The 11,092-nt window shown below is 39.3% G+C and overlaps 2 protein-coding genes and 1 long non-coding RNA gene across 10 annotated transcripts in view; 1 reads left to right on the top strand and 2 right to left on the bottom strand.

Annotated features, from left to right (window-relative positions):
• Positions 1-1,030: 1,030 nt before the first annotated feature.
• On the top strand, positions 1,031-6,312 carry LOC109534634. 8 transcript variants are annotated; one of them, XM_019900369.2, is made up of 16 exons: positions 1,032-1,250; positions 1,349-1,681; positions 1,783-1,930; positions 1,993-2,122; positions 2,170-2,345; positions 2,410-2,581; positions 2,637-2,839; positions 2,908-3,035; positions 3,090-3,208; positions 3,454-3,639; positions 3,694-3,789; positions 3,836-4,032; positions 4,088-4,364; positions 4,427-4,734; positions 4,863-5,142; positions 6,100-6,312. In XM_019900369.2, exons 2-16 carry the CDS (start codon positions 1,386-1,388, stop codon positions 6,123-6,125), a joined length of 2,742 nt encoding a protein of 913 aa, XP_019755928.1. In that variant the 5' UTR covers positions 1,032-1,250; positions 1,349-1,385; the 3' UTR covers positions 6,126-6,312. The 8 variants fall into 8 exon arrangements, with proteins under 8 accessions (XP_019755929.1, XP_019755928.1, XP_019755933.1 ...); XM_019900370.2 differs by having other exon boundaries at positions 1,031-1,681; positions 4,430-4,734; XM_019900374.2 differs by having other exon boundaries at positions 1,032-1,681; positions 3,866-4,032.
• Positions 6,273-11,092, bottom strand: part of LOC109534636 (chitooligosaccharidolytic beta-N-acetylglucosaminidase) — a gene marked incomplete in the record, with an annotated part of 25,055 nt that continues 20,235 nt past the window's right edge. The window contains 3 exon segments of the mRNA XM_048667726.1: positions 6,273-6,643; positions 10,289-10,574; positions 10,623-10,822. Coding sequence (XP_048523683.1) covers positions 6,360-6,643; positions 10,289-10,574; positions 10,623-10,822 — 770 coding nt within the window.
• LOC125504940 lies at positions 7,902-10,282 on the bottom strand. Its single transcript, XR_007281825.1, has 2 exons — positions 10,175-10,282; positions 7,902-8,031 (listed from the first exon to the last, which is right to left on the bottom strand). It is a non-coding gene; the product is annotated as an uncharacterized LOC125504940 (long non-coding RNA).

Raw genomic sequence — 11,092 nt, 5'->3', positions numbered from 1 at the left:
ATGTACCTAACTGAAGAATATTCAAGTCGTGTTTTTCAGAATTTAGATTTTTGCAATTCAATAATGTACACCTTGCAAGCAAAAGTTCAAGTGATGGATGTAAAAGAGAATTATGTTAAAAATAAATGCTTTATCCCTAACGTGTGTAGCTGATATCTTTTGAACGGTTCCAGACTCAGCATGCTTGTAAACTTGCAAATCTTTATAAGCCTTGAGCTGTAATCCAATGTAAAAACTACGGCTTTAAATTAAGTAATTCACCAAATGAGTCGTGATGTTGGGGAACTTATAAATATCACGCCGTAATGACCAAGGGGGATCAAACAAGGGTCAAAAACTTCAGTTGGTTTATCGTATCAGTTCCTCGTATCTCCACTAAGCCTTGAATAATATGCACTTCAAGACATATTTATACTCATCGGACATTTGTTCTAAATAAAAATATTCTCTTTCCTCAGCCTGATAACCACCCCTGTTTATAAATATAAGTATTATCAAAAATGTAATTTTCTTCATTATAACAATTAAGCGTAAATGAGCAACAGCAACCAAAATCCAATTGAAAAGTAAAAAATACAAATACACCAACGTAAAATGATTAATAATAAATTGTGCAAGGTTAGGTTACACAATAACACATGTTTAATACTGAAAGCAGTGAACTAGACATTCCAATAACTATAATTTCGTTACAGAAATAACGCAAATGCAGTATTAAAATAAGGAATAACATAAATAAAGCATAGATAAAGACAAGAACATTAGTACTGCATGACTGCCAAACAGTCGTTTTAGTAGTTGTCTTCATCTATGTGCCAAACCTGGACAGTCATAAAGTACATGAGTCCAACAAAATGTTATTTTATGGCCGGTTTTGTCCCTTTCAGTAGTCATACACTCGTCTTTATCTATGGTCATACATATATGCAAAAAAACTCTAGTATTACTACTTTCAACCTCGTTTTAATATTTGTCAACTATGGCTATAAATGAAAATTAGGAAACCGGCAACATTGCAAGAGCAGTTAATTTGACGTTGATGACGTTCGCCAAATCAAAATGACAGTTAAATGTGTTTTGAGGAAGCTTGCCTCTCATCCTTAATACATTTTTATATTTAGCCAAATGTTTTCATATGTTGCAACCAACTATTCCATGTGAAAAGTCCTTAGATTGAGCACTGATAAAAGAACAAGAGCATATGATTGCAATAGTACTGAAAGTCGGGTGGTTGCTCATGCCGCCAAGAGGTACATTGTAGTTGTTTGCAAACATAGATTTGCTTGAAAGCGAAGAAAATATCTGAGAAGCTCTAATCATAGTGCTTCGCATAATGTAATCGTTGCAGATCTTTAACAACTTCTCGCGTGAATGTTAAGGCTAAAATGGGCACATCCAGTGCGGACAGTGAGTTTTCAACATTGCAGTTCGAGAAAAAACTGACCAATTTGAAAGACTCGCAGGAAAGCATCAATCAGTGTTGTCAGTGGTGTTTGGCTAACCGGCAGCACTACAAGAAAATTGTTACTTCTTGGCTGAACGTAATAAAACGAGTTAAAATCGAACAAAGACTAACACTGTTCTATTTGGCAAACGATGTCGTTCAGTATTCAAAGAGAAGAAACTACGACTATGTGGATACTTGGGGTACCGCCATTCAGAAAGCCACAACGATGGTCAGGTAAGCTTGCCGCCTTACCAGTGGATCCTCGAGTAGTTCATACGACAGTAGATTGCTGAACGCATGTACACCGGTTTAAAGTTGGTGGGTCTGTTTTATAGAGACGAAAAAGTGAAACATAAAATCCTAAGAATTTTCAAAATATGGGAACAAAGAGCCGTATATGGAGAAGAGTACATTACAGATTTGTGTGGATTGATAAGTGTTCAGCCTACAGGGCCAAAAAGTGATGAACCGCATGAGTTTCAGGTAAAGATAAACTTTCTTATTAAACATTAGAGCCAAAACATCAGCTTGGTTCTTGTTGGTAGGCCAGCTATGTGATAAACAAAATAAAAAGCTGCGCTCAATTGGAGAAGGACACTGATGGCAAGCTAAAGGTCCTGAAGGAACATAATCCAAAAATCACTATATCTGAAAGTCTGATAACCTCGCTAAAGGGTAAGTCTAGATTTTGGTAAAAGCTTAATTGAAAAGTGGAATTTCAGATAGGGCGCATGTGGACGATGTGGAAAAAGAGTTGGACGTCTACGTGGATCATATGGAGAGTTACATAAATGCCCTTAAATTGGAGATAAAAAACCGAATAGCACTTATTTCAGTACTAAAGCATGCAGAGACACATTTGGAGTCGGACAGAAAAGATGTGAAAATGGTCGCCAATGTACGCACTTTCCAGATATCCGATAGATAATGCCTAAAACTAAAACTAAAAATAATTCTTGCAGGCATATAGAACTTTTAGCCAGCGGGTTAAGCATGTTCAAAAGAAGCTGGAAGAGCATTTAGAGTCTTTGCCAAGTCCGATTCCGTCGCCGGACATTAATGCGCCATCTCCTAGTCCAGAGGAAGACATTGACTTACCGGAAGACGACATTGTTTCTCACTTGAAACCTGATCGTAAGCCGCATTTCACAGAAACTTCGTCTAGTATCAGTAATTTTTGTGTTTGTAGAAATGGACATGTCGCTGATTCAATACTCCAATCCAGGCTTCTATGTACCTCCACCTACAACTAACAGTTCAATTTACAAAAACAACCACAGCGACAGCTACAATAATAGCGCTAATAATGCAGACGCTGCAGAGACCAGCTCCAGCTTTCTGTCTAACGGATTCACTAGTTTTCTAGGACAAAACCTATCATTCGACATATCGGTAAGTGAAATCATTAACGGTGGTTCATTGTTTAGTGTGAAATACATCCATACAATCACTTATTGCAGAATATTAGCACTACAGAGCTCTTTTCCAACGCAACAGCGGAAACGTCATCAATAAATAACACTCAGACCACGAACAGTTATGTTACTACCCCCTCGTCTGCGACTCAACGGCAAGATTTAGGGGACATGTGAGACCTTTTTGCAGATTTAAAACTGTTGCTTGCAATTTATAAATATTTTAGAGATGGAGCAGCGCCTTACAATCCATTGTTGCCGCCGCCAATGCCACCTTTCTCCAAGAACAGCGAATCCGGATTCAGTTTTAATAACAGTATGGATATCAGCACGTCTGCGTCGTATAGTAAGTTGGTTTCAATATGTCAAACCTCCGGTCTTCTGTTGTTGAAGGATAAGAATGAGTTCTAACTCCATCAATTACTATTAATTTGCAGAAAAATGCTTTAAATGCAATTGAAAACTTTGCAACATACATACATATTTCACTATGCATATGCGTTTTCTCAGAGTGCAAATTGACCGTATTAGTGTTACAATTCTGACTCTGAACAGTATTGATGAATTTGTCAGATCACACTTATCAATCAGATTCTTACCTTGAATCGGCAGACGACACTCGCTACGACCCCTACCGTAACCCGTATCCGCCCAGCTTGGAAGAGTCGTACGACCCTTCACAGGTAACAGAGGCATGGGACGATATAGACAACAGCGGCTGGAACGACCTGAACGATGCTGACACTCCAGAAAGCCCTCCATTATTCGAAAAAGAAGGTGAGATCGTTTACTTTGGCAAATGGTGCACATTTCAATTGGGACTTGTTTAAGGGTATGGGGATCCAGTTGAGTACCACGACTCTTCTTTGTGTAGCGGTGCAGTTGATGTGGATCACCGAGGGATAATTCCTGGCATGGGCGATCTAGGTAAGCTGACTTAGTCTAAAACTGTTTCGACAATGTTCAAGTTCAGTCAATGTTTCATGCTTAGATGATTCCCTAGGCAGCTTGACGGGGAAAGATGTCGACCATAGAAATCTGATCAGTTTAACTGAGTCACCCGATCTGGATCAAGAGGTTTTACTGAACGGGCGGCCAAAGTTTTTGCCCGCTCGGGGCAATCTGACCACCATTACACCTCAGGAATCCTTATGGGAGTCGTTAGATAAGGTACCTAGAAAAGGTGAAAGACATTATCGTTGTTCTGATTGGTTGAAATCGATAGGACTACCGGACATTACCGTCCATCTCTGAACAATCTCGGTCTTTGCTACCTACCGAAGATCAAGACTATCGGTTACAGTTCGATGTTAACGCGCCGCCACCACCTCCGCCTCCACCCCTCATTAGCAATACGCCAATAAAGAAAACGCCGCCTCCGCCACCTCCACTACCTGCACCCGGAGCCCCAGGTGATCCTCGAATGCGGTACAACACTCAGACGACAGAAATGGACATGGATTTGAGCGACGACCTAGACAACGCCGATGGGCTGCTTAATAGTGAGTTTTCCCAAAAAGTGAAAAATTTTGTTCCGCGATTATGACTGGCCGTTTTGATGCAGAAGATGTGCACATGTCACTTGAGCCGCCGCCCCCTTTGCCCGATTTGTTGGATGACGTGGACGCCAATCAATTTTTAGATGATATTGCAGGAGATCTGAATGACTTCAGTAATTTGTCCGCTGAATTAGACGTGCAGGATCGAACAGGTGTGTCCAATTGCGGCTCACAAGGACTGAATTCGTGGGTGGCGCTTCATCCGCCGCCTCCCATTGATTTTGGAATTGGAGGGCCGCCGAAACTTTCAGACCCTCCACCAAGCATGAGCCACCCGCCGCCGAGCATGGCTGTGCCTCCGCCTCCACCGCGGGTAAGAACCGCAATAAATTATTATAATAAGAAAAAATATCTAGAGCGCCATCCCTGGTTAAATGCTAATTGTTATTTTCCAAATTAAATTGATTGGTTTATGTTCTTTATTCTAATTTTTTTATGTAGATGGATATGGGAATTAGACAGCCTCTGCTTTGTTATCCAGTCGACTGTGCCCCATCATGGCCAGAAGAGCAAGTCTTCAGAAATAATGACGGACATGTGCCCGGTTTTTACGCAAATCGGGGCGATTTTAATAATTTTCGTGGTGGGTTTCGTGGAAGAGGAAGGGGGCGAGGAGGTGGACCCTGGGTGGACCGGGGGCGAGGAAGAGGCGGATCGTGGGGTCCTAGAGGACCGGGAATGTTTCGACCAAGAGGTAATTTCCGGGGAAGATTTGATCGAGGTGGGTATTAAAGTAAAATCGTTTTCCGATGGGACAAAACGATTGTGCGCGTACTACAATGTTGTTTTGTGTAGAAAGGCAATAAGTGAATTGCCTATTTTCTTGGGGTTTTTTTAGTGAGCTTCTATGAAACAGTTTGTAACTGTGTGGTTCAGATTTTGTTCAACCTGTTTATAGTTGAACTTTATTATATTTTGTTAAAATGGAAGGCTGACAACATATTTTTCCCATGTTGGTGCTCATTTCGCACCAATTCAGGCAGCAGTTGTGCGACGTGGCAACTGGACCATCCTGCCTGAGCATTATTATTTCTAAATAGATTGAGTTCAACGTAGTCAGGCGTACCCAACAACCCAGTTTTTCACTGAAACCGTGTTAAAAAGTGAATGGCGTTCCCTACCATTATACAACATCAATACAATAACGTACTGTTAGGTAGAATGTAGGTTTTGAATTAATTTTTGTGAAAAATGTTCATAAATATAGTCATATCGAATGCATACGCTGCAATTGGCTGATGTATTCTATAATAATGATGCGAAATAAAGGTTGTGTTTTAATTGAGAAAGCTGGGACAAGAATGGGTCGCAGCCAAATTAATTTTTAATATTGCATTAGCTTCAGGATGATTCCGGCATTTTCTGGGGTGCAAATTATTGAAAATAAACTTCAGCGCGCGTAGGCTTCGAAAGTACCATTTTCAAAGCTTGTTTTAACCAACTTGCACCGTCAATTCCTTTGTCTTCGCTCGCATTTCAAAATCCGCTTTGGCATTAATATTCATTTCATTACGAATTAGCACTTGCAGCCAGCAACTTTTTTCAAACTTGTTTTTTAACATATTAATCGTATGCAGTAGTAGGCAACCGAAAATTTTCCGGGACGTATTGTGGGTCGCATACAAGCAATTTAATGAGGGCAGGGGCGGACTTACCTAATGTTTGTGTTTTATTGCAGGATTTTTCCGGGGCAGAGCCAGGTGATTTATCCAACTGCAATAAGTTCTACACATTTTCTGTTTTACAATTGGGACATGGCGGAGCACTAAGATAATGTAAGTAAAGTTTGTTCGATACATGGATCTATTTCATGAGTGTTGTGGACAAATAGGGGAGAGTGAGTAAGCTCAGTAAAAAAAAACATTGTAATAAACGATCTCGATCTTTTGAATCATCGCTTGTATGGCAACTTATTATTCTGAAGCGTCACTCAACCAATTACATGTTGGCTACGTTAAATTTGCCCCCAATGGGGCAATTTTCTTCATATTGAGTGCACCATTCGGGCTCTAAAGCGTCTGCTTGAACGCCCAGGCGCACCAATCGTTCCCGATGTATCAAGAAACGACTTTCCGCCGCTCTCCAAGTGGATTCGGGTTCGGACCAGAGCACCTCCGCCATAGCGGATGCCCTCGGCCACAATCGGCTGTCTAAGGAGGTCGAATCGGCTTGTTCGGTCCAGAAGGTCGCTTCAGCGCCCAACACTTGCTTGTGCTTATCCCCTAAGAAAACAATGTTCACTCCTTGGGATCCATTGAGACGATTACAGAGGATTAGTAGAGAGATCGCCGATGAGCATAGGCGAAGCGGTCCAGCGATATGCAGCCGTAAGCTAGCGTCATCATGCGGTTTCCTCCCGAAACAAACACACAAGTTAGAAGTAGTGTAGGGGAGGTAAGTAGTGGGGCCGTGCGCCTAAGCAGCAAACGCCAGCCGATTTGCGCTGGTTTCCAACGATCGATAAGTGTTGATATAAACTGATCATCAAACTGACATCGCGAGCAACGCTGTGGATTTGGAGCTGAATGCTCCGATATCCGGATAACTACTCGAATTCAATGGATTTTTATTGAAAATCCGTGGGACTATTTAAAATTGGTATTTCCAACAACACCTTGTATACTTTTATAAAATACATTACGTTATTGTATGAATAGTCCGTACTCCCTATAATCCGAACTACATACTCTATAATCCGAATTGATCAATTGTGTAAAATGATATGATATGTATAATCTGAACACCTGAATTTTGGTATCCGATCTGCTCTGCGCGGTTTAATTGTTTTCAGTACGCTGACGGATGTATGTATTAAATATCGTAAAAGATTGCTGCAAGGTACTTTTCCAAGATGAAAACATTTTACAATGTTGGTGAAAAAGTCGTAGGGTCAACTTCTTTCGAGACCTCTGACTGGGTAATTTACAAAAAGAAATACGTGATCTAGTCGAATTAGTGAACAGAGTGAATCGTGCTGGTGATGCGATAGATAAAACAGAAGTTGAAGAATGGGTGTTAAACAAAATTAATTTCTGTTATTTTTGATGTAAATATTTAGTGAACAAAAATTAAGATAAAAAGCTTAAAAATTACGAAATTTTAGTTGGCAAAAATGAAAGCCACAGAAAGTCGGTTATCATAATATTGTGGCCTAAGCAATCATGCTAGCGCCATATCGCCAATAGTTTTGATGTCATGAAAGTTAAATTAGCGTTTCAATTATTGAACAACCAAATTAATTGTGGCAAGATTCAGCTGATTTTCTCGAAAATCTTAATGCGGTCATATGTGGCTGTAATGCGTATTATTTAATTTCTACAAATCCACTGAAGCACCCATTATCCGATAGATCTCCAGAGATTCAGCAGCATCTCGAAAAGTTTGATGCATCGTCTAAAGTCTAAACAATGGGTCGTGCAACATATAGAAAATCATGTTTCAGAACCACCATGCTCACCTGGAATTTATTTGACTGTACAAGCTTTGCTTAGTCTTTATGATGATTTTAAATTAGATTTTTCAAATTTTGAGTTAGCAACAGGCCTTTGCAATAACGATTCGGTCGAACATATCAATGCAAAAGTACGTGGAAGAGGTGGATTGAATGCACCTGTAGAATGCATCAATGAGCATTTCGTCATATTTTATCAACATATTTTATTCATAGCAGTAAGAAAGGAAACGTTGTGAGAGGATTAGCGTTCTTTAATAGAACAAGTAATGAAGATATTTCTTACATGGAAAATCCAGCAAAAATTAGCCCACGACTTAGATTTACTTGAGGACGGATCAAAGGAATTGATGGGCATTCAGGGAATCATTCGAGCTGCTGATTCAATGAATTTGTATATTACGTAGCTTCCAGTGGGAAGCCTGCAATGGCGCTATGTTTGAATCAAATGCGATAACTTTCTTTGCTGGTTATATAGCTAAAAAATGTTTAAGTAAATGTTCCTGTCTTGAATGTAAAAAGGTTTTGATAAAAGATATCAACTCGTCAACTACAGATAATGAACAATATATTAAATACAGAGAATATTCGCATTCGAATCCGGACACGCCAGAAATCATATACTTGACGAGACAAACAGAATTTTTCGCCAATGTGGTAAATTGGCAATTAGAAGCATCTGACATGTATCATGAAAGTGTATGGCATCAAAGAAAATTGTTGTTTCATTTAATAGAAATTGTTGAAACATAGACTCGTGAAAGATTCCCAGATTGGTTCGATCAAGACAACATATGTTATGAACGTAGAATGCATGCTCTAAAGTTTTTATTAATAGTTACAATTTTTGGTAAGACGAGCGAGCATAACAGCGTTACAAAACAGCTATATAGAAAAAATATTATTAGTAAAAACTAGGAATTAAAGAAAATTACAAATGTCTAATCATACATTTATTTCTAGTTGAATTTTCTTAGTTTATTAGACATAAGACTTGAAAATAAGGCCAGTACTTCATTTTTTAAAAATTCCGATCTGGCTTCCTTATCGACTTATGGGTGACAAGTTGAAAAATAAATTTTATTCTTGGTTATTACACCGTTTATTAGCCGTTCTGCAAATTTTTGCAGCAAAAGTAGCTCATAGATACTCGTCTTTTTGAATTGGAAATTTATCTGAAATCTTGTTATTGTAGAGGTACGGTCAAAACTAACTTTTGTAATGAGTACAAATTTAACGGTGTTGCCAAAATTAAGGATATGATCAAGCAGTTGGATAGACCCATTTTTTTCTTTGAAACAGGTATACCTTGTTTGTCTAGATATTTCTTACGGCTTTTGAATCTCAATCCATTGATTTTTTGAGTTGATGCACTAATTCGTTTGAAACATTTTTGGGCTCTATAAAATCTTGTAGCATTCATAGTTTTTGCGCCAAAAAATGATTTTCGTTTTCTTGCTATTTATCAATTTGAGACATTAACTGCAACAGTCGTAGTAAGTGATAATGTGTTTTTATAATAAATTAACTGTCAAGCGTTTTACATTTTTTAACTGACCGAAATGGTCAAAGTTTTAGGCCCAGTCGTCTTTTGCAAGCGGGTTCGTCCAAATTGCGATCATAAAAAATCTCACGAAAAGAAAAAGCGACTTTTTAACAAAATTAGGCCCTGACGAATGTTTTGTAAATTAAAAACTTAATGAATGTCTAAAATTTTCAGTTGCCAAGAGAACAAAAATCACTTTTTTGCGCAAAAACTATAACTGGTTCAAAATGTTATAAAAAAGACAAAAATATCAAGATTATTTGAACTCTGGGATGTAAATGGGATTTGTTCGCAGGTTCGCAGTGTATCTGACTGAATAGCGAAAATGTTTGTGACACAAAATTGATATGGATGTTGGAAAACTAATAACTCTTATATATGAAAGAAAGTCGTTGTGGGATATCAGCGAAAAATGATGGAATTCTCCAAATTATTTTCGTTCATAGCAACGTTATCAGCAAGCCAATAGTTTTTTTCTTTTTAACTTTAATCGAATTCTGGCGAGACAACTATTTTCCAAAAGAAAATCATCCATTATTATTAACAGTTGTATAGTTACGATGAATAAATTACCGCCAATAAATGTGCTTATTTGACACAACATTCACAATTTGTGCGATAAGAAAGGTTTCGGGTGACGATACCCACATATGCGAAATCTTACGATTTTGCCCGAACTGCGCTCGTCAGAAAACTCATGCAAAGCACGACAGGCTTAACCGGCAATGTAAGACGCCCACGATCCCCACTATTTACCTCTCCTACGCTGCTTCAACGTAGTCATAGTTCGGGGTGCCCGCCACAGTGGCGCAATGGTAGATTCCGGTACACTTTTTTACGTACTTTCAACTAATCTCTGCTATTACATACCCGCAATTTTTTTCGGTGTGTTTTGGTACACCTTTTGCCATCCAATGTATGGGGAGCACCAGTTGTTGCCATCAGCCACCCATCCGGCAAAGCCACAGTCCAGATACAGCGCGTCGTAGTTGCTTAGGATCACTTTGTAACCCTTCGTCAACAGCTCATGTACTTGTTCGTCCTCTCCGGTGGTCCAGATCTGAATGATGTACTGGTCTTTGGGGAGAAAGTCGCTTAGGTATTCTTTATGCGTCAGGTGGCTGGTCCACATGACCACCGGGATATGCCTTCCTGCCTGGATTGGAGGTATTTAGCGGAGGTATTTGCAATCTAGCGCGGTTACCTTCTCATAGACCTTTTGGACCGCTTGGCTTTGGAAGTGATCCCAGAGTCGGACGAAGTCTTTTTCGGTTCGTCCCCAGCCTTTGGCGGCCATCCAGTTAACCATGCTTTCAGTTTTGTTCCAGCAGTTGAAGTTGACTTCGTCGCCGCCCATGTGGAAGATGTCAGGCTGGAATTGCTCCAGCATGTCGCCGTATATGTCTGAAAAAAGGGTGTTTTAGAAACGTGAGCCTGAGTAATAATATATATAATATAATATACAGGGTTGCTCATTAGTGCGTCAAAGTGCGATATCTCAGTAAATATGAAGTTTACAAGAAAATTCGTCCAACGAAAGTTTTTCACGTTTAAAAGGTCCACATTCTAAAATTACTTTCAGGGTGCATCATAAACGTGTGGTAGTTACCAACTCTGGTTTTTTAAATGAAACCCCCCCTTTTTTTTGTTATTTTCAGATTGGCCGTTCAATTT

Source organism: Dendroctonus ponderosae, unplaced genomic scaffold (genome assembly GCF_020466585.1).
Source record: "Dendroctonus ponderosae isolate FM_Combo_2020 unplaced genomic scaffold, Dpon_F_20191213v2 Dpon_F_20191213_6, whole genome shotgun sequence".
In the NCBI taxonomy this organism is placed as follows: Eukaryota; Metazoa; Arthropoda; class Insecta; order Coleoptera; family Curculionidae; genus Dendroctonus; species Dendroctonus ponderosae.
This window is presented reverse-complemented; position numbering and strand designations above follow the sequence as displayed.

Bases quoted from the DNA above. Each gene is read 5' to 3' on its own strand.
- LOC109534634 (XM_019900369.2), top strand. From the start codon at position 1,386: ATGGGCACATCCAGTGCGGACAGTGAGTTTTCAACATTGCAGTTCGAG. The intron at 1,682-1,782 runs GTAAGCTTGCCG...TCTGTTTTATAG, and splicing joins AAAGCCACAACGATGGTCAG to AGACGAAAAAGTGAAACATA. The intron at 2,346-2,409 runs GTACGCACTTTC...TAATTCTTGCAG, and splicing joins ATGTGAAAATGGTCGCCAAT to GCATATAGAACTTTTAGCCA.